Source organism: Ranitomeya variabilis, chromosome 8 (assembly GCF_051348905.1).
Source record: "Ranitomeya variabilis isolate aRanVar5 chromosome 8, aRanVar5.hap1, whole genome shotgun sequence".
Classification (NCBI taxonomy): domain Eukaryota; kingdom Metazoa; phylum Chordata; class Amphibia; order Anura; family Dendrobatidae; genus Ranitomeya; species Ranitomeya variabilis.
In genome coordinates, this window is record NC_135239.1 from 160,162,639 (window position 1) to 160,185,902 (window position 23,264).

Genomic DNA, 23,264 nt, shown 5'->3' on the forward strand with positions numbered 1-23,264 from the left:
AAACTAAGATCACAAAATCAGGTTGTGGTGTGGTAGCTTTATCGATACTATGAAGCATCAGCATATGCAAGTGGTTATTGATTTTACAGGGGTTATCTGGGACTTTTTCTTGGCTGTGTATGGGACTGAGGATTTACCGGTAGGTAGTCACTAACTACCTGCTGTCCTGCCGGTGACTATTTGTTCAGGTTCAAAACAGTCCTGGAGCGCTCCTGCCGGCGATTCTCCTGCTTCTGGTGATGTCTTGTAAACAGAGCAGCTTTATCTCTTCTGCTCTGCTCTGTCAATGGGATGTGACTGCCGATGTCATGCTGATTGACACCCGGTTCACCACCACCTAAGTGGAGGGAGCCGACTGTCAATCATCATGACATTGACAGCAGAAAGAGCTGCTCTGTTGACGTGAGGTCAAATGAAGCTGGAGAATCGCCACCTGAGCCAGAACAGATCAGTGTAGGGCAGAATAGGTAGATAGTTGGCAAGCTACATATAACTTCATAAAACCCCGTAAGTTCCAGATAACTCCTTTAACAATATCATTGCGTTACATATAGTTCTTAAGCTTTACCTCCTGCAATTTGCTCTTTTTCAAGGTACCTGAGTGTCACACTTTCCATCTAGGGCTGCTATCACTGAGTACAGGGCCGTAACTACAACCGGGGCACTGCCCCGGGGCCCCAACCACCCAAGGGGCCCCAAACTGATGGTAAAAAAATTGTATTTTAATACTTTAATTTCTCATAAAATACCCAGGTCCTAAATTCCTGTCAGACAATGTCACCCGGAGGACAGGAGAGACTATCATTACAATAATTTCCAGGAGCTCTGCCAGCTGTCAATGAATGGAAACCTGCACTGGCCTGGAGAGCCTCATAGCACAAGATTTGTAGCAATATGTTAGTCTGGAGATCACAGAGAGTTGGCAAGGCAGGCACAGCGCACACTGACTGTAACAAACGCTCAGCATCATTGAGATCAACAGATCAATTTTGACAAAGTAATTGATGAATTCGCTTCTCTGAAAGTTAGGAAGCAAATGTTTAAGTAACTGTTTAAAACGGAACAAGTTGGTAATGTTTAAGTAATGTTATGTTTAAGTGAGCAAAGTATAAATATATACTGTTTAAAACTACTTAATATTTAATAAACATATACAGTTATTTGAAAATTGTGCAATATTTGGAATTATTCACCTTATTAATTTTCCAAACGTATTCACTGAATATTTAACTTCTAAAACTTGCATCATAAACAAAATCTATTAAAGGTCTTGCGGAACGTGGTGAAGCCTGTGTGTTGTATACAACAATGCGTAGCAGGCTTCACCACGCTCCGCACAACCTCTAGTGATTGAAATGTTGAGGGCCCCCACTATGATGTTTTGCCCCGGGGCCCCGAAGTTTAGAGTTACGGCACTGACTGAGTAGCCATGTGTCTACAAGGCATGCAATGGTAAAAATAAAACGTGGCGACGTGGCTCATCCTACTGGCAGAAACAACCAATCGTTAGGGGATTCTAAAACTGGATCCATGGGGTTCTATCGATTGTTGGTCGACATTAATCTTAAAGGTTGATTTTATACTTTTAAAAACAAATGGGTCAGGTCTCCCAAGGTTCTCATGATTATTTCATTATTGTGGTGGGCGAGAAAATAGTATTATGGTGAGAAAATAAAAATGTCAAAAACCAATGAAGTAATCGTGGTATATGCAAAATGTTAAACGTTTGAACCAGTGTTCCCCAACTCCGGTCCTCAAGAGCCACCAACCGGTCATGTTTTGAGGATTTCCTTAGTATTGCACAGGTCATTGAATGCTTGCCTGTCCAGGTGATGCAATTATCACCTGTGCAATACTAGGGAAATCCTGAAAAAATGACCTGTTGGTGGCTCTTGAGGACCGGACTTGGGGAACATTGGTTTGAACTATGCACCCCAAATATGGCCACTACACCGCTCCTCAATCTGCCCTTTTATAGGGATTTTACATATAATATTTTAAAATTCGGTGCCTTTCCTCCTGTTTATAGGTTGTATACTATTGTATGACATCCCCTGATCACTGGACAATCAGCGCTGCATGATGCCAGCATTGACAATATGTAGCTGCACAGGTGTCCATTGGTCCCAGTAGTTACATTATCTCATTCAGGGTGTTTTTTCACATTTTAAAAGGGAGTTTGTCATCTCAAACCTACAGCCGTGTAGGGGATTATATCGCACCTTTAGTTTTTTTTAGATTCTGAAGCAACTTGCAAACATGCTAATTAGGTTTAAATATTTATTAAAATAATTAAAAAAAAACATATAGGAACATGGTAATGGATTAAACACCCAACAGGAAAGAAAAATGCGGGAGAGGAGCAATTAATATAATAATAATAGTATATTTATAAAACAGAGCACTGCAGCATCATAAGATCATGGAATACATTATAGATTACCTGCCCAAATTGTTCAGAATTCGGTTATTAAATAAATGGAAAAAGTAATCAAAGTACGTAGGTAATAGTTAATAATAATAATTAATTCCTAAATAATAACTAAATCATGAATAATAACTAAACATTAGTGATGAGTGAGTGTACTCCTTGCTCGCTCGGGTGGTCTCCGAGTATTTGTGACTGCTCGGAGATTTAGTGTTTGTTGACTCAGCTGCATGATTTACAGCTACTAGCCAGGCTGAGTACATGTGGGGGTTGCCTGGTTGCTAGGGAATCCCCACATGTAATCAAGATGTCTAGTAGCCGCAAATCAAGCAGCTGAGGCAACGAAAACTAAATCTCCGAGCAGTCATAAATACTCGGAGACCACCCGAGCGAGCTCTGGAAAACCCGCGCAACGAGTATATTCACTCATCACTACTAAACCGATAAAGGAGGGCAGGGGGTACAATACACCATATGAATTCAATGATATGATGAATGGAATACAAAAGTGAATTTAATGAATGGAACAATACTAGAGTGTGAGGTAGGTGCTATATTCAATGAATTAGGGCCTCAAATGATATTCCCTGAATCATCAGATCCATGTAGCATTCTGGAGTACTGAGGGAATTCATGAGGATATGTGCAAAGGTGTAAATTGCCATGTGCTCAAAGTGGCTGGTGGCCGGGGGAAAAAATGGAATAAGTATCAAGATGACTGAATGTAGAAGGAAGATGCTGCTTACCTGCTCTCACCACTGTGCCCAACGCGCGTTTCGTGGAAGCTTTGACCAAGGACAGGAATGTATGGGGGAGTGGACTACTCAACATAGAGTAAGCCGATAGGATATAAGGAGTTTGATTTGCCTAAATTACATCAGCTGATCGGACTGGGTGTATAGTGTAACAATGCATGGACTGGACCAGTAGCGTAGCTACCAGGGGGGCAGAGGGGGCCATCGCCCCGGGCCCCGCGCTCTGAGGGGGCCCACCGGGAGCTACGCTACTGTAACTGCATCGGCGTGCGCAGCGCCGATGCAGTTACATTCTGCGGCAGAGCAGGGAGAATCGATCCCCTGCTCTGCCGCTATGGGGCCCCTGAGCAGGCGGGGGGGGGGCCCGGTGCCAGCAGTGGGCCCCCCGCCCGTCATCACATGGTGAGCTGTATCGGCGGCCGATACAGCTCACCGCAGTGATGAGGGAAGGAGCGCTGCGCTGTGCTCCTCCCATCATCCCCCACACTGACAGCGGGCGCGATGACGTCACCACCCAGCGCCCGCTGTTAGATGAGCGGGAGCAGGGAGCGCCGCTGGAACAAGGAGGAAGAGAGGTGAGTATTTATTTACTGTGTTTTTATGGGGGCTGCCTTATCTTCAGTATCTGCCTATAGGGGGGGAGTGCTTCCTTATCTTCAGTATCTGCCTATAGTGGGGGAGTGCTGCCTTATCTTCAGTATCTGCCTATAGTGGGGGAGTGCTGCCTTATCTTCAGTATCTGCCTATAGTGGGGGAGTGCTGCCTTATCTTCAGTATCTGCCTATAGGGGGGGAGTGCTGCCTTATCTTCAGTATCTGCCTTTAGGGGGGGAGTGCTGCCTTATATACAGGATCTGCCTATGGGGGGAGTGCTGCCTTATCTTCAGTATCTGCCTATAGGGGGGAGTGCTGCCTTATCTTCAGTATCTGCCTATAGGGGGGGGGAGTGCTGCCTTATCTTCAGTATCTGCCTATAGGGGGGGAGGGCTGCCTTATCTACAGTATCTGCCTATGGGGGGGAGTGCTGCCTTATCTACAGGATCTGCCTATGGGGGGGGGAGTGCTGCCTTATCTACAGGATCTGCCTATGGGGGGGTGCTGCCTTATACTACAGAGTCTGCTTATGGTGGGTGCTGCTTTAAACTACAGGGTCTATAGGGGTGCTGCCTTGTGCTATGTGCTATATTGAGGACTATCTGGCACATTATACTAATGGAGGTTATCTATGGGGCCATCATACAGTGTGGGGATTACAGAATTGGAGCTATCAAACAATTTGAAGGCTACTAAGGGGTCAGTATAATGTGTGGGTGGTCCTATACAGTTAGGGGGCATTATACTGTGTATAGGGGGGGGAGCAGGGGCGTAACTACCGCGGTCGCAGCGGTTGCCATTGCAACCGGGCCCCGCAGGTCAGGGGCCCCGGGCCGGCAGGTCTGAGCAGGGCCGGGCTGGCCATCGGGCACTTCTGGCAAATGCCAGAAGAGCCGATGCCAGTAGTGGGCCGCTGCACTGTTCCTCCCCCGGAACCCCCCCCCAGTGCCGACGCCGCCGCATTTAACTATACCGGCGTCTATGACACCGGTATAGTTCAATGCAATGATGAAAGAGAGAGCGTCACCTGACGCTTCCTCTCCCATCATTCCCCGCTCTGCCTCTGACAGTACACTGCGGGTGCGCGATGACGTCATATCATCGCGCACCTGCAGTGTCCTGGGCAGACTGCAGCCGCCGGGAGCAGCGCGGGCAAAAGGAAAGGTGAGGAGAGTTTTTTTTTTTCTTTTTAACTGGACTGTGGGGCCATTATCGGGGGGGGGGGAGATGAGATGTGCGGGCTCTGCTGTATATATCCCTGTGCGGGCTCTGCTGTATATACCACTGTGCGGGCTGTGCTGTATATACCCCTGTGCGGGCTGTGCTGTATATATCCCTGTGCGGGCTGTGCTCTATATACCACTGTGCGGGCTGTGCTCTATATACCACTGTGCGGGCTCTGCTGTATATACCACTGTGCGGGCTCTGCTGTATATAACACTGTGCGGGCTCTGCTGTATATAACACTGTGCGGGCTGTGCTGTATATACCACTGTGCGGGCTGTGCTGTATATACCTGTGCGGGCTGTGCTCTATATACCACTGTGCGGGCTGTGCTCTATATACCACTGTGCGGGCTCTGCTGTATATAACACTGTGCGGGCTCTGCTCTATATACCACTGTGCGGGCTCTGCTGTATATACCACTGTGCGGGCTCTGCTGTATATACCACTGTGCGGGCTCTGCTGTATATACCACTGTGCGGGCTGTGCTCTATATACCACTGTGCGGGCTGTGCTCTATATACCACTGTGCGGGCTGTGCTCTATATACCACTGTGCGGGCTCTGCTGTATATACCACTGTGCAGGCTCTGCTGTATATACCACTGTGCGGGCTGTGCTGTATATACCACTGTGCGGGCTGTGCTGTATATACCACTGCGGGCTGTGCTGTATATACCACTGTGCGGGCTGTGCTCTATATACCACTGTGCGGGCTCTGCTGTATATACCACTGTGCGGGCTCTGCTGTATATACCACTGTGCGGGCTGTGCTGTATATACCACTGTGCGGGCTGTGCTGGATATACCACTGTGCGGGCTGTGCTGTATATACCACTGCGGGCTGTGCTGTATATACCACTGTGCGGGCTGTGCTCTATATACCACTGTGCGGGCTGTGCTGTATATACCACTGTTCGGGCTGTGCTCTATATACCACTGTGCGGGCTCTGCTGTATATACCACTGTGCGGGCTGTGCTGTATATACCACTGCGGGCTGTGCTGTATATACCACTGTTCGGGCTGTGCTCTATATACCACTGTGCGGGCTCTGCTGTATATACCACTGTGCGGGCTGTGCTGTATATACCACTGTGCGGGCTGTGCTGTATATACCACTGTGCGGGCTCTGCTGTATATACCACTGTGCGGGCTGTGCTGTATATACCACTGTGCGGGCTGTGCTGTATATACCACTGTGCGGGCTGTGCTGTATATACCACTGTGCGGGCTGTGCTGTATATACCACTGTGCGGGCTGTGCTGTATATACCACTGTGCGGGCTGTGCTGGATATACCACTGTGAGGGCTGTGCTCTATATACCCCCTGTGCCGGCTGTGCTGTATATATCCCTGTGCGGGCTGTGCTGTATATACCCCTATGCGGGCTGTGCTCTATATACCCCTGTGCGGGCTGTGCTCTATATACCCCTGTGCGGGCTGTGCTCTATATACCACTGTGAGGGCTGTGCTGGATATACCACTGTGAGGGCTGTGCTGGATATACCACTGTGAGGGCTGTGCTGGATATACCACTGTGAGGGCTGTGCTCTATATACCCCCTGTGCCGGCTGTGCTGTATATATCCCTGTGCGGGCTGTGCTGTATATACCCCTATGCGGGCTGTGCTCTATATACCCCTGTGCGGGCTGTGCTCTATATACCACTGTGAGGGCTGTGCTCTATATACCACTGTGAGGGCTGTGCTGGATATACCACTGTGAGGGCTGTGCTGGATATACCACTGTGAGGGCTGTGCTGGATATACCACTGTGAGGGCTGTGCTGGATATACCACTGTGCGGGCTGTGCTGGATATACCACTGTGCGGGCTGTGCTGGCACCCAACACCATGTTGCAGTGCAGGAGATTCCTGCAACAGTCTGAGGCGTATCTAGGGGAAGGTGGGGGGGTAGAGGGGGGGGGGCGGGGCGGGATAAGGGGGGGGGGGGCCCATTTGGAAGTTCACACCGGGGCCCATAACTTTGTAGTTACGCCACTGGGGGGGAGACTCGGGACATTATTAAATGTAAAGTGGGCACTTATTGTAATAGGATGACTCAGGTTACTGTCACTATCAAAGGGGCACACAGAGGTCATTGTTACTTTCTAGGGGGCAAAATGTGGGCTCTGTTTTCTAGGGCACTTGCACTCGTCATTACTATATTGTAGAGGGGTGCTTTAGAATTTAGAGGGTACAGAGAACCACAGAGTAGGTGCAGTAATAGGGACACATACGGCAGCAGCGGCTCAGTATTGGGGTATCAGGTGTAGTAATAGGGACACATACGGCAGCAGCGGCTCAGTATTGGGGTAGCAGCAGGATGAGGGGTTTGTGCAGGTTGGGAATAGATGGTGATGGCTGGAATATGAGAAGTGAAACGTGTCCTTGTTTTTTTTTCTGCAGACGAGTTGTTGCTGGAAGAAGTTGTCATGTCGGTCTGGGCCAGATGGAAAAGACGGGAAAAGTGACGACTCCATCATAAAGAACGTCAACGGTAAGTCATTATCTGTAACTGTGCTGTGATCTCTTACATGTTCTGTAGGGCTGGTATTTACCACTGACCATATGGCGGTAATATCCATCTTGGTCGTTATATAGAGATTATCTTCAGTAACAGCGCAGTTTGCTGAGGTTCTCCTCCACTATTAGGGCGCGTCATCAAGTTGTACTCAAGGTTACCTGGTTAGGGGCCCACTCAGAAGCTTCGCCCCCCCTGGACCAAAACCCTAGCTACGCCTCTGGACTGGACCCAAGTCACTTCCGGGCCAAGAGACGCGTCTCCTAGGAGAGCTGCAACCAGACCGGAAGGGACGTGAGAGTGCGCTCCACTGTGGAACCAGAGGAAGTGTTAGTGTACTGTGTGGTGATGAGGGCGGACGTGACGTGAATGTGCTCTCCAGTGTGAACCGCAAGTGTATGAATAAGAGGACTGAATGAGTAGAATACCATTAAGGTACTAAACAAATCTGTATATGAAAGGAAAGAAAGTTTTATCCTCTACTGTTGACATGGAATGCTAGAATGAATATGATGTCAATTAGATTAGAGGATAAGTAACATACGTGCACTCGAAAATGACACTAATAATTAAATTATTATTTTTTCTAATTATTGAGAGATATGGAAATTATTAAAATATGCAAATAATTTATATAAAGTGACAATGTGAAGAAGTGCACTGTAACAATATATAAAGTGAACAGTGTGGTGAAATCTATGGGACATTAAATTACAAATACAGTGTGTTATGCTATATTATAACTGGATCCACATAATACAATGGTTAACATAGGTGATGAAACATCAAAAAATATTGAAAAATATATAATAAATGGGGGGGCGGAAGGTGTAAGAAGTGCCAATGTCCATCAGATCTGAGGTAAATGGAGGACAGAATGATAGCCGAATTTCCTCAGGTTTATAAAGCAGGTATGGAGAAGAAGCCACTGTAGATCCCTTTCTGGCGAAATAACTTGAGTTTAGATGCACCATGGAATTAAAGACATTACAGCGTCATTTCAAACTCTTCCACAATTGCGATGCAAGGTCGAATAGAAGCAGTAATTTGGTAGTCATGGTGGCCTCCACAGCCACTGATCCTCTAAACCCTGAAGTCATGATCATCTACGACTACGAAGGACGAACAGCAGTAATCCATCAGCATCCTCGATCAGATTGATGGGGAGCCTTTGGATGCAGGGAAAGCCCTCTCCTTCTGTCCAACCACCTAGATGCTGCTGTCACTATTGACTTAGGCATTTGAGGAGGTTAAAGTTCGATAATATGGACGATCTCCATTCATGGCAGTTAAGGAAGGTTCGGGCTGTGTAATACAGCTGTAACATCCCTGCCTGCATCACTGTATGGCTTCCCATCCCCCCATCTTACCACTCCGGGCCATCCTGTGAGTTCTGTCCTCTGCCGGCTCCATGCTCTGGGCCTCATGTCCTTGCTGCATAATTCCTGGCTGTATGCTTAGGGCGGCGGCACTTCCTGTTTCTTATACAGACTGTGTGCACCTTCCAAAGGTGTCCCTAGCCAATTGCCAAGAGGCATCAGGTTCTTATGGCATCCCCACCCATAGAGGGATGCCTGTCATAGTTATGGGCAGTCCGACTCTTTTTGGTGATCCAGCTCTTATGGCTCCGTTCATAATAAAGAGCCGGCTCTTTTGGCTCACAAAACGGCTCTTTTTGGATCCTAAATGGATCCCCATTGAATGCGTGTTCAGGCACCAGAAACCATGCCCACCTACCGCAGAAACTCTGCCCACTTGCTAGGAACCAATTAAATTGAGTGTTAAATATTAATTATTAATTGAATTATTCTCAATTCTGTACTGAGCACATTGCCTCTCGCTGACATTACAAAAAGCTATTTCTGTATATGTAGCTCAGAGTATAAGTCAACACCATATAGAGAGGACACGTGGTCTATGGGACACATTTATAATCACAGCTCTTAGGAGGTGGAGGGGGCTGTCACGTGGGGGTCACCTGCCTGCTTCTACATCATTCTCCACGGACTTCAGACAACTCACGGAAGGAATGAACAACTGGTAGCCATGATGACTTCTATTCCATGACAGAAAGACAGACGCTTTTTACCATCTCAGGAAAGATGAGGAACAAATGGACAATCTGTTCCTAACTATTTCACCTATTTTATGTTTTGCTGCAATGTGTTTTTTTTGTGGACAATCTAATAAACCACCACATTTTGAATGAAAATATTACATTTTTTCTTTAAGAGTAACGCATCTGGTAAAAAGTCCTGATTAAATAAACGTGCGAAACAAGCATATTTAACAATGAGTGGGTGGAGTTTTGCTCAGGTGGGCGGGGTTATGCCTGCCGAAGTCCAGGATTTTACACCCAGTGAGAGCCATTCAAGGATTTTAGTGGCTCTCACTGGCGTGCCGGCTCCCATCGTTCACAGGAGGGAGCCGCCTCTTTGTGTCGAATCGTCCGCGAACGGCACATCACTAATGCCTGAGCAATTTACTTTCTCAGTATTTGCTGCTAAGTTCCCAGGTCCTGTCTTGCTGTGTTTCTCGTTTCTGCCACCTAGGGGGGCTTCATACCCTGGCCTGTGCCTGTATCCTGTGTCTCTCATTTCTGCCTTCCCATGCAGCTGCGTACCCTGGTCTGAATCCTTGTTCCTGTACCTTATCCTGCACCTGACCCTGTCTGAACTAAGTCCTATTCCCGTGACCGTTTGTATCCCTGGCTGTAGCCTTTCCTAGCCCGCTGTGTGTTTCCTTGTGTTCACTCCTGCTCTTTGCGTTGCATCCTGCGGCTCTGCTCTTTGCTCCGCAACCTGCGGCTCTGCGCTTTGCTCCAGGTCCTGCGGCTCTGCTCTTTGCTCCTCTTCCTGCGGCTCTGCTCTTTGCTCCAGGTCCTGCGGCTCTGCTCTTTGCTCCGCGTCCTGCGGCTCTGCTCTTTGCTCTGCACACCTTGCGGCTCTGCTCTGCTGCGCAGCATGCGGCTCTGCTCTGCTGCGCGCCTTGTGGTTCTGCTCTGCTCTGCCTCCCGCGGTTCTTCTACTTTAGTCTGTACTGGTTCCTACCTGCTCCCTTATCCTACTCCTGTGTTCCCATGTCTCCTGAAGCAGTTCCGGTCTCTCCAGTCTGAACTGGTTCCTATCTGTTCCCTATAGTACCTGCCTGTGTTCCTGCCCTACCCGTTGCCATCCTGATTCCTTCAGTGTGTTCCGTGCCTTCCTGCTTGTCAAGAGTGCCAGCCGTGCCTGCTTGCCTGCCAAGAGTGCCAGCCATGCCCGCCTGCCTGCCAGAGTGCCAGCCGTGCCCGCCTGCCTGCCAGAGTGCCAGCCGTACCCGCCTGCCTGCCAGAGTGCCAGCCGTGCCCGCCTGCCTTCCAGAGTGCCAGCCGTGCCTATCTGTACTTGCATGCACTTGTGTTTTGTCCCTCAGTGGGATCAGCTGCTACAGCTAGACACCGCCCTGGAGTGGTACCTGGCAGCTACCTGCCACACAAGCCTGACCTCACCATCAGAGGCTCCAGTGAAGACCAAGGTAGCTGCTTAGTCACGCCCCTTCAAGGGTAGTGTGGTTTGTGGCACAGTGGGGCCACAATCTCCACGCTCGCGCCATCCAATCTGGGCTCGAGCATAACAACAGCTACACCCTTGCCTGTGAGTTATAATATCTCTGTAACACTATTACTAGTTACAAGCTCCACGTACCTGCAGCTTTTGGTGCAGCGCAACCATTAATAATATTGATGAGCGAGTGTACTCGTTGCTCGGGTGGTCTCCGAGTGTTTGTGACTGCTCGGAGATTTAGTTTTCCTTGCCGCAGCAGCATGATTTGCGACTATTGGACAGCTTGATCACGTGGGGATTCCCTAGCAATCAGGCAACCCCCACATGTACTCAGGCTGGCTAGCAGCCGTAAATCATTCAGCTGCGGTGATGAAAACTAAATCTCCGAGTAGTTACAAATACTCGGAGACCACCCGAGCGTGCTCGGGAAAACCCGAGCAACGAGTACACTCACTCATCACTAGTTAATAACAAAAACTACAATAGCATTCTGTGAGCACTAAGGATTATGTATAATATATATATATATATATATATATATATATATATACACACTCACTGGCCACTTTATTAGGTACACCTGTCCAACTTCTTGTTAACACTTAATTTCTAATCAGCCAATCACATGGCGGCAACTCAGTGCATTTAGGCATGTAGACATGGTCAAGACAATCTCCTGCAGTTCAAACCGAGCATCAGTATGGGGAAGAAAGGTGATTTGAGTGCCTTTGAACGTGGCATGGTTGTTGGTGCCAGAAGGGCTGGTCTGAGTATTTCAGAAACTGCTGATCTACTGGGATTTTCACGCACAACCATCTCTAGGGTTTACAGAGAATGGTCCGAAAAAGAAAAAAAATCCAGTGAGCGGCAGTTCTGTGGGCGGAAATGCCTTGTTGATGCCAGAGGTCAGAGGAGAATGGGCAGACTGGTTCGAGCTGATAGAAAGGCAACAGTGACTCAAATCGCCACCCGTTACAACCAAGGTAGGCCTAAGAGCATCTCTGAACGCACAGTGCGTCGAACTTTGAGGCAGATGGGCTACAGCAGCAGAAGACCACACCGGGTACCACTCCTTTCAGCTAAGAACAGGAAACTGAGGCTACAATTTGTACAAGCTCATCGAAATTGGACAGTAGAAGATTGGAAAAACGTTGCTTGGTCTGATGAGTCTCGATTTCTGCTGCGACATTCGGATGGTAGGGTCAGAATTTGGCGTAAACAACATGAAAGCATGGATCCATCCTGCCTTGTATGGAGCATCTTTGGGATGTGTAGCCGACAAATCTGCGGCAACTGTGTGATGCCATCATGTCAATATGGACCAAAATCTCTGAGGAATGCTTCCAGCACCTTGTTGAATCTATGCCACGAAGAATTGAGGCAGTTCTGAAGGCAAAAGGGGGTCCAACCCGTTACTAGCATGGTGTACCTAATAAAGTGGCCGGTGAGTGTATATATATATACAGGGTGGGCCACTCATATGAAATAAAATGGGAATGGTTGGTCATATCAACTTCCTGTTTGTGGCACACTAGTATATGGGAGGGGGAAAACTTTTCAAGATGGGTGGTGACCATGGCGACCATCTTGAAGTCGGACATTTTGGATCCAACTTTATTTTTTCCAATGGGAAGAGGGTCACGTGATACATCAAACTTATTGAGAATTTCACAAGAAAAACAATGGTGTGATTGGTTTTAACGTAACTTTATTCTTTCATGAGTTATTTACAAGTTTATGACCACTTATCAAAGTGTTGCCTATCCTGTTGGATTGCCAATGCAACCCTCTTCTCCCACTCTTGACACACTGATAGCAACACCACAGAAGAAATGCTAACACAGGCTTCCAGTATCCATTGTTTCAGATGCTGCACATCTTGTATCTTCACAGCATAGACAAAGTCTAAGGGGGTCAGATCGGGAGACCTTGGTGGCCATTCAATTGGCCCACGACGACCAATCCACTTTCCAGGAAACTGTTCATGTAGGCAGGGTCATACTGGCCCACCGGAGAACCGGAGGATTTTCCGGTGGGCCCAGGCAGGCACTGACACCTGCTGGCATATTGGCCAGTAGCTGCCTAGGGCCCCCGCTGTTCCAGGGTCCTCCAGCCAATAGCTATGGGGCCTCTGAGTCAAGGGGGCCTGCCCTGTGTCAGCAGAACAGCAGCGGAGCAGCATCGGGTCACAGGAAGCCATGCCTGTCCTGCTGCTAAAGTGAAATGAATATTCACACTTCCCCACGCCCCCATGGGCGTGGAGAAAAGTGCATACCATTTCACTTTAATAGCAGGCAGCGTTAGCCGCAGGGTGAGGCTAACGCTGCCCGCATGTAAAGTCCCACCACCATCGCATCACATGCACGCAGGCAGATAGACACACAGCATACTCACCTCTCCACAAGTTCACCACAGCACATCCCGATGTCCTGCTTCCTGCCCGATGCTTCCTGTCTGAGACAGCCCAGCTGGATGACGTTATACAGTGCGCTGTTTCAAACAGAAAGCTGCCAGCGAGGAAGAGGCTGCCGGGATGTGCTGTGGTGAACTTGTGGTGAGTATGCTGTGTGTCTGTCTGCCTGCATGCATGTGGTGTGTGTGTGTGTGTGTGTGTGTGTGTGTGTGAGAGAGAGAGAGAGAGTGGTGCGGTGCTGTGTGTGTGTTTTGGAGATTGGCAATGATGAGGTGGTGGGGAAGGACAATGGTGGTGGAGGGAGGCAATGATGGAGGTGTTGAAATGGGCAATGATGGAGGTAGTGAAATGGGCATTGGTGGGGGAGAAAGCTATGATGGTTGTGGTGTAAAGGACAATGATGATTGTGGTGGAAAGGACAATGATGGTGGTGGGAGGAGGCAATGATTGAGGTGGTGGAATGGGCAATCATGAGGGTTTTGGGGGAGAAAACAATGATGGAAGTGGTGGAAAGGGTAAAATATAGGGGTGTGGGAGAATGATAGGGGTGGTGGGGAGAAGGCAATGATGGAGGTGGTGATGAGGACAATGATGGGGTGGAGGGGGAGAACAATGATGAGGTGGAGAGGGGCCGCATTATACCCTATGGGGGGTGTGCGCATTATACTTTATGAGGGGACTACATTATATTCTGTGGGGTGACTGCATTATTATCTCAGGGGACTACATTGTATTCTGGGGGCTACATCATACTATATGAGGGGGCTACAGTATACTCTATGGGGGGGCTTCATTATTATCTCAGGAGACTACATTATATTCTGGGGGCTACATCATACTGTATGAGGGGGCTGCATTATTCTCAGGGAACTACATTATATTCTGGGGGGCTACATCATACTATTTGAGGGGGCCAATCAATATGCCCTATGAGGGGGCTACAGTATACTGTATGGGGGGCTGCATTATACTCTGTGGTGGGGCTGCATTATACTATATGAGGGGGGCTGCATTATGCCCTATGAGGGTGCTACATTATATTCTATGGTGGGGACTGCATTATACCTTATGAGGGGGTTGCATTATATTTTGTGGGGTGCTGCATTATATTCTCTGAGGTGGGCTGCATTATATTCTCTGAGGTGGGCTGCATTATATTCTATGAGAGGGGGCTGCATTATATTCTATGAGGGGGCTACATTATTACATTATGAGGTGGACTGCATTATATTCTATGAGAGTGGGCTGCATTATATTCTATGACAGGGGGGCTGCATTATTTTCTATGAGGGGGCTACATTATTTTCTATGAGAGTGGGCTGCATTATAGTCTATGATTGAGGCTGCATTATATTCTTTGAGAGGGGGCTGCATTATATTCTATGAGGGGGCTACATTATTTTATAAGGTGGACTGCATTTATATTCTATGAGAGTGGGCTGCATTATTCTGAGGGGAGCTACATTATAGTCTATGAGGGGGCTACATTATATTCTATGAGGGGGCTACCCCAACCCTTGCTACATAATTAAGACGTGTACTACCTTAGCTTATACGCTGATATTAGTGTGTTTTACCGCACAATTGGTGGTCTTGTGTTTATTGCTATGTAGCTACATAGTAGGCCCAAAGAATGATTTTCTCTGGTGGGCCCAAGGTGTTCCAGTCTGACGCTGCATGTAGGAATGCTCAGACCTGACACCCATAATGTGGTTGTGCACCATCTTGCTGGAAAAACTCAGGAAACGTGCCATGTTCAGTACCCAAAAAGGGCAACACATCATCATGATGGTCGTCGTGGGCCAGTTGAATGGTCACCAAGGTCTCCCAATCCCGTGCTTTTAGCTGACGCTTTCACAGACTGATTGAAGACGTTCTTGGACCTGGAAAATAAGACTCGAATTCCTGCAGGTGTCATTTTTCATGTCCTCCACAGGAGGGCGCCCTGACACTACTAATGCCTCGGTCACGTGATCCTATCAGCTGGCTTGTCACGTCTGCTCCAAGATGGCCGCGCTAAGAAGGAATCTGATGCAAAATGTAAGAGGGTTTGTGAGGGGTCGTAAAGGGACGCCGAGGAGGAGAGTGATGGGGAGTGCTGAGGTGTGAGCATGGGCCGAGGAGCGCTGCACTGCTGAGCCGATGTGCTGCATGTGCGGGGGTCAGGCCCCAGTGTGTTGTGGGGTCTCTGCAGACTGAGGCGATGCTGCCATGGTCACACTGTGCGTCTTGTGTGTGGAGGTCACATTGCGGAGTGTCTGAACTCCGCACCACCAGTGGGAATAGATTCTATGCCGGGCTGGAAGTGGCTGCAATCTCAGCGGACTCTGGGGCCGGGTGACACTGTGAACGTTATTCTGAAAAGTTGTTGTCTTTTGGGGGGGGGGGGGGCGACAAAACTTTGTCCAATAAGTTAAGATGATGAATTTTCCAGTCTGCTCACCATTACACTCCTCCACGTTTCCTTTCCGCCCCATCACTCAGTGCTCCATTATCTCTGTGGAAGTTATGATCGGACGGGGTCCGTCCCCAGTGTTGCCAACTTCGCTTATTATATTTTCTGCATAGCTTTAACCCCTTCCCGACGCAGCCCTTTTTCATTTCTGCGTTTTCGTTTTTCACTTCCCTCCTTCCCAGAGCCCTAACTTTTTTTTATTTTTCCGTCAATATGGCCATGTGAGGGCTTATTTTTTGCGGGACGAGTTGTACTTTTGAACGACACCATTGGTTTTACCATGTCTTGTACTAGAAAACGGGAAAAGAATTCCAAGTGCAGTGAAATTGCAAAAAAAGTGCAATCCCACACTTGTTTTTTTGGCTTTTTTGCTAGGTTCCCTAAATGCTAAAACTGACCTGCCATTGTGATTCTCCAGGTCAGTATGAGTTCATAGACACCTAACATGACTAGGTTATGTTTTATCTAAGTGGTGAAAAAAAATTCAAAACTTTGCTTAAAAAAAAAAAAAAAAAAAAAAGTGCCATTTTCTGATACACGAAGCGTCTCCATTTTTCGTGATCTGGGGTCGGGTGAGGGCTTATTTTTTGTGTGCCGAGCTGGCGTTTTTAATGATACACTTTTGTGCAGATACGTTCTTTTGATCGCCCGTTATTGCATTTTAATGCAATGTCGCGGCGACCAAACAAACGTAATTCTGGCGTTTCAAATTTTTTTCTCGCTACGCCGTTTGGCGATCAGGTTAATGCTTTTTTTTAATTGATAGATCAGGCGATTCTGAACGCGGCGATACCAAATATGTGTAGGTTTGATTTTTTTTTTTTATTGTTTTATTTAGGATGGGGCGAAAGGGGGGTGATTTAAACTTTTATATTTTTTTCATATTTTTAAAAACATTTTTTTTTTTTTTTTTACTTGTGCCATGCTTCAATAGCCTCCATGGGAGGCTAGAAGCAGGCACAACTCGATCGGCTCTGCTACATAGCAGCGATCATCAGATCGCTGCTATGTAGCTGAAATGCAGGTGTGCTAAGAGCGCCGACCACAGGGTGGCGCTCACAGCTACCGGGGATCAGTAACCATAGAGGTCTCAAGGACCTCTATGGTTACTATCCTGACACATTGCTGACCCCCGATCATGTGACGGGGGTCGGCAATGAGCTCATTTCCGGCCGCGCGGCCAGAAGCGGTAGTTAAATGCCGCTGTCAGCGTTCGACAGCGGCATTTAACAGGTTAATAGCGGCGGGTGAATCGCGATTTCACCCGCCGCTATTGCGCGCACATGTCAGCTGTACAAAACAGCTGACATGTCGCGACTTTGATGTGGGCTCAGCGCCGGAGCCCACATCAAAGGGGGAGACACGACATGCGCAATAATAGTACGGCGCATGTCGAGAAGGGGTTAAAAAAAATCACGGCTAGACATTTTTTTTACAGACACATTAGAAAGCCATAAATCATAATTATCAGTGATCCATGTCTGCAGCCCATAATCCTGATGAGACAATCCCTGTAAACTGTAAAATTGTGATAACTACAGTCAAGATTATCTGTATAAGTTTTTTCAGCGTCAAAACAAATCACGGAGCCTTAATTTTTTTTTTTTTTTTGTAATGGCAGAGACAAAAAAAAGTGACCAATTTTTACAGACTGCCCTGGAATTTCTAGCAGGGCTGTGGAGTCGGTAACCCAAACCTCCGACTCCTTATTTTCCATGACTCCGACTCACCCTCCACAGCGCTGATTTCTGGACAGTTGGCAACCCAGTCCGTCCCACAATGGGCACAACAGCCCCGGACGGACACTGCTGACTTCTATAGGGTCTCCTTGTGTCATTTTAACCTGAGAATGCAGCTTGTCTCATTGACTTCAGTGAGGCCAACAGAGTTTAGACTGTGAAACTTTTTTACCCCCTCCCCCCATCATTCTGACTATTCAGCCCAAAGCCCCCAACGCAGTGCTGAACAGAGAAATTTTGGTATGAACCCATCATTAAAAGGGGTGTCCAGTCATAAAATATTGCTGATCCGTCCCTAGGATTGGTCATCGGTATCAAATCAGTGGGGTCTGACACCCACCCTCAACTGTCCGAGTATTGGGGTCGGTGGTGGCCAGATTTAAAAACATTGAGTGGAGCAGAACCACAGTAATCTTATAAATATATTACCATAAATGGCAAACTTTAAAAAAAAAAAATTGGGACGCGTTCCCTATAATTAGGTCCTTTTGCTGCAACTAGACGGAGGCCTTGTACAATTACAATATGGCATTCAGTTGGAAAACATTAGGCAGCAGTCACAAAGCTATATGTATGGCTTCTTCCAGCTTGTACGGTATGACATTATAGCATGCCGACAGTCTTGGGGGAGCACTGTGGGGGTCTAATGCTCCACACTGAGGGGTATTACACACTGTAGCTACTTAATAATAAATAATCTTTATTTTTATATATCGCTAACATACTCCGCAGTGATTTACAGTTTTGCACACATGTCCCCTATGGTTCTCACAATCTAAATTCCCTATCCGTATGTCTTTGTAGTACTACTTCACAAAATCTGCTTACTTCTAGCATTATAAAATTTTCTTCTTTAGGTATTTTTTTTCTTGCTCTTTCTGGTTGCTTAAGATTGTGGGGTTTTTACAGGAGCAGTTGAGTTGGACAGACGACCTTCCCCTTTGCCATTTATCTGGCGTAGGATCCGCTACGAACAGGGCCTATAATTCAGAAGGAATCCGTAAGGAGGAGCACCCCTGTGAAGACAACTGGCTCAAGTTCAGGTTGGTTTTGTCAGGATTTATCCCAAACTAAAAACTTTTTGCAGGCTCCAAAAATCGTTGTATTAGCAAGGTAAAGCGGTATGCAAGCAGAGCTAGCCACGTCTATTCAGCAGTTGTTGCTGGTGGCATTACACAGTGCTGATCAATGAATGGTCACATGGAGCAGCCTTGGAAGTAGGTCTGTGTTCTGAATAATGACTAATGTACATGACGTTGTGACGGCCATATTGTCTATATTACAGATAAACGTACTGTCACAACCGTCAGTTTTATGACCCCAAACCAATGGTTTGGGTCCTGAGATTTGTGGTCAGGATAAGACTTGTGGCTGTTACACGGACGGGATAATATGCCTGTTAGACAGGAGTGTGAAATAGTCCTAGAGTATGTGCACATGATGTCTTTTTGAAGCGAAGACCACCTGAAAAACCTATCAGAAAGGTCTCTAAAGAATGTTCCATATAAAAAAAACTTGCTGTTCATATGTTCACCTTGAACATCTTTTAAAGGGAATCTGTCACCCCCGAAACGTGAAACGTATATGACCTATTAATATGGGCATACAGGTAATAGAGATGTTAAGCTAGTCCTACCTGTATGCCTAATATTAGTGGTCTTGTGCTTGAGAAATGTTATATTCTTATGTTAATGATTTAATCCAGGATCCAGGGCATCCGGTGCCTGGAAAAGATCCTGGTCTCCATTGTAATACTACCCCCTTCCATGTACGTCAGTTCTTGCACTGGAATCCTGCTCCTTTGCCCTGCAATCCCTCCACAATATGTACCTTTTCCTCTCTTCTGCATTTAGGGATATTCCACGCAAGTGCAAGCTACTTCAGCTCCAGTGACCTTCGGCGTGCGCGATAAGATGCTCTTCCCACTTCCTCCATGCGTAGTCATCGCTATGTACACATGGTTCATAGCAATGACTATGCAGGGATGAAGTAAGGCGAGCACCTTATCGTCTCGCACGCCGGAGGTTACAGTGATTCGCCTGCGCGGAAGATCCCTGAATGCAGTGCCCATAGAAGGGAGGAAAAGGTACGTATTGTGGAGGAGTGCAGGGCGCAGGATTCCAGCGCCAGAACTACCGTGCGTGGGAGGAAGGTAGTATTATAATGAAGACAGGAGGCAGGGATTTCTTCCAAGCATCACACGCCCCGGAGCCTGAAAGAAATCATTAGCATAAGGAAAAAATATATGATTTCTCAAGAACAAGACTTCTAATGAGGCATACAGCTAGGACTAGTTTAACATATGTATCACCTGTATGCCCATATTAATAGGTCATATACGTCCCAGGGGTGACAGATTCCATTTAACAGCTGCAAGTTTCCAGAAAAGACAAACAGTTAAAGGGGCTGTCCAGTCACACTTGTGAATCCTCACATCACGCCCTGTGAGGATTCTCAGGTGCCGGTGGCAAATGGTTATGTGATTTCTATACTTCTGGCCACATTTCGCACATTTCAAGTAGACTGTATATAGCATCGCTCTCTTTGAGCATGGCCAGGTACAGTATAGTAGGCACGTGAAAACCATACCCTCATGTATCACACCCCCTCTCCTGACACCAGAGAATCCTCACAGCTCGCAGTGCGCACGATATCAGGATTCATAAGTCTGCAGTCACAAAAAATGACTTGTAATTTTAGTCCGGACAACCAATTCAAAAGAAGTCGCATCCATTCCTTTGGGTTTTTTTTTCTGCTCTGAAGAACCTCTGTAAATCTTTATTCTGTAGAAAATACACAAATCACTGATGGCGCTCATGACAAACATTTGTTCCTTAACGGAACAGTCTGACTTCAGGAGCTGTACTTCAAAGAACTGAACGGACCGTCACATAGCCACAAATATGTGATTTGCTCTCTTGCATTTATATGTAACTAGATTCTCCTCGCCTTCTTTCCTATTGAAAGATGCAGATGAGAATCTAGTTTTCATGTGACCATAATTATGCAAATCACACTCTCGTGGTCACATGACCGCCCACTTGAGCTGGAAATAGAGGGAAATCCTGATAGTGTGCAGGTTGCACACTATCAGGTCTTGGCAATCTGATGTCACATAGTGACTGCAGAACTTTAGTATAAGCCCTAAAACTCCTTTAGTAGCATAATTTTAGAATAAATAACTGTGATATCACATTAAGTAATTTGTACAGGTTGGTCCTAACTTTATCGGCCAACAGATCAGTATTGCAGAGTGGAAACTTGTCATGGCCCTTTTTTTTTTTTTTCTTTACCATAAAAAGTTTGAGATCCAGATGATTGTTCTCTGGCCTTGTCATAGAGTTCATGTACTTTTCTTCATGTAAAGCTTTAAAGCGGTTGTCTGGGACTAAATTACTATTAACTTATCTATGGCATAGGTTGTCCGTATGAGATTGTGGGAGGCCGACACTGAACACCTCCACAATCAGCTGATATCTGCCCCACCAAATTCTGCATGTTAGGGTACTGTCACACTAAACGATTTACCAACGATCACGACCAGCGATACGACCTGGCCGTGATCGTTGGTAAGTGGTTGTGTGGTTGCTGGGGAGCTGTCACACAGTCAGCTCTCCAGCGACCAACGATGCCGAAGTCCCCGGGTAACCAGGGTAAACATCGGGTTACTAAGCGCAGGGCCGCGCTTAGTAACCCGATGTTTACCGTGGTTACCAGCGTAAACGTAAAAAAAACAGTACATACTCACATTCCGGTGTCTGTCCCCCGGCGTTCTGCTTCTCTGCACTGTCTGCCAGCCGGAAAGCACAGCGGTGACGTCACCGTTGTGCTCGCTTTCCGGCCGGCGCTCACAGTGCAGAGAAGCAGAACGCCGGGGGACAGACACCGGAATGTGAGTATGTACTGTTTGGTTTTTTTTACGTTTACGCTGGTAACCACGGTAAACATCGGGTTACTAAGCGCGGCCCTGCGCTTAGTAACCCGATGTTTACCCTGGTTACAAGCGAACGCATCGCTGGATCGCTGTCACACACAACGATCCAGCGATGACAGCGGGAGATCCAGCGACGAAAGAAAGTTCCAAACGATCTGCTACGACGTACGATTCTCAGCAGGATCCCTGATCGCTGCTGCGTGTCAGACACAGCGATATCGTATGGATATCGCTGGAACGTCACGGATCGTACCGTCGTAGCGATCAAAGTGCCAGTGTGTGACAGTACCCTAAGTGTTGTAAAAAGCAGATAGCTGATGACTATTCATGACTTATCCTATGCATAGGTCATCAATAATTTTTTCCCAGTCACAACTTTAAAGGAATTGTCCAATTCCTGGTCATCCACTGCTTAACCCCCTTCCCGACATGCGCCGTATACGGGAGCAGCTTTCTCAGAAACCTCTGTATGTATATATATATATATATATATATATATATATATATATATATATATATATATATATATATATATATATATATATATATATATATATATATATATAATGTGATGATCGCGCAGGGTCACGCTGAATGCCACCGCGATCAAGTGCGGGTGTCGGCTCTATATGAGAGCTGACACCCTGCAGCAACGCCCATGATCCGTGCTAGCACCAATGTCACAGCAACATCGAGGGGCATCGCATAGGGAGGAAGCTCCCTCTCTGCTCCCATTGGCACATCGATGGTCTCCGTGGTGACCCTGGAACGAAAGATGGCCGCAGGGTCACCAAGGGATAGTGGCTTGTCATCTCATGCTCAGAGCAGGAGCTGACGCGTCTCTTCCCTGTGTGAGATATGCTGATCTAATGCTCTGCAATGCAGAAGCATTGAAGGAAAACAATGTTTTATAGTCACTTGATGTAATTTAAAAAACCATTGCCAATATTTTTTTTTTTTTTTAATTTTTTTTTCTTCTTTTCACCACATTGCTTTTGGACTGTGTGGTCGGCTTTTCTACTTCCTTTTCCTTCAGTGTATTCCCGTCTGTCCATTTATTTTCACTCATGTCCAGTCTCTTGGTTGCAACTTTATTATTCAGGCGGATGCGATACCAGATTTATGTCAGGTTTTTATGTTTGGCTGCTGTCACACACTAAAAGACGCTTTTTTCTCTATTTTGACAGCTATAATTGCAAGATATGGTCGATAGCCTTCTCTTATCGATTAACCAAACTCTTAATCTGAAAGAAGACGAGGCCCCTGCCCAGGAGCACTCTGTTTCCTTCAAACGGGTAAAACGTCCTTCCCGGACGTTTTCCAACCACGGGGTTTTGAGGCTATAATGTCTAAACACTGGGAACACCATGAAAAGTGCTTCTTGGGAAGGAAGCAGCTGGATACTCTTTTTACCCTTTTAGTCCAGACCTTGTTAGTAAATGGACGGAGTCCCCTACCATTGATCTGCCAGTTTCTCGTTTGTCTTTCAAGACCGTTTTGTCTCTGCCTTTGAAGTGTCAGACACCTCCCTCTGTCCCATTTTTGCCTCCATCCGGGTATCAAAATCCATGTCTGCCTGGGCAAGAATGCTTCTTCAGGGTATTCTAGCGGCAGCTTCTGCTCGTGAGCTGGGCGACTTGGCAGACCAGATTGCCCA

The 23,264-nt window shown here is 47.0% G+C and overlaps 1 protein-coding gene across 3 annotated transcripts in view; it reads left to right on the forward strand.

The window, feature by feature from the left end:
• Positions 1–15,384: 15,384 nt before the first annotated feature.
• Positions 15,385–23,264, forward strand: part of TAB1 (TGF-beta activated kinase 1 (MAP3K7) binding protein 1) — an 88,825-nt gene continuing 80,945 nt past the window's right edge. For 2 of the 3 annotated variants that reach the window (XM_077278484.1, XM_077278485.1), the window contains exons 1-2: positions 15,385–15,519; positions 18,583–18,716. In XM_077278484.1, coding sequence (XP_077134599.1) covers positions 15,487–15,519; positions 18,583–18,716 — 167 coding nt within the window. In that variant the 5' untranslated portion in view covers positions 15,385–15,486. Of the gene's footprint in view, positions 15,583–18,582; positions 18,717–23,264 lie in introns of all 3 variants that reach the window. The other variant, XM_077278483.1, reaches the window with a different exon arrangement.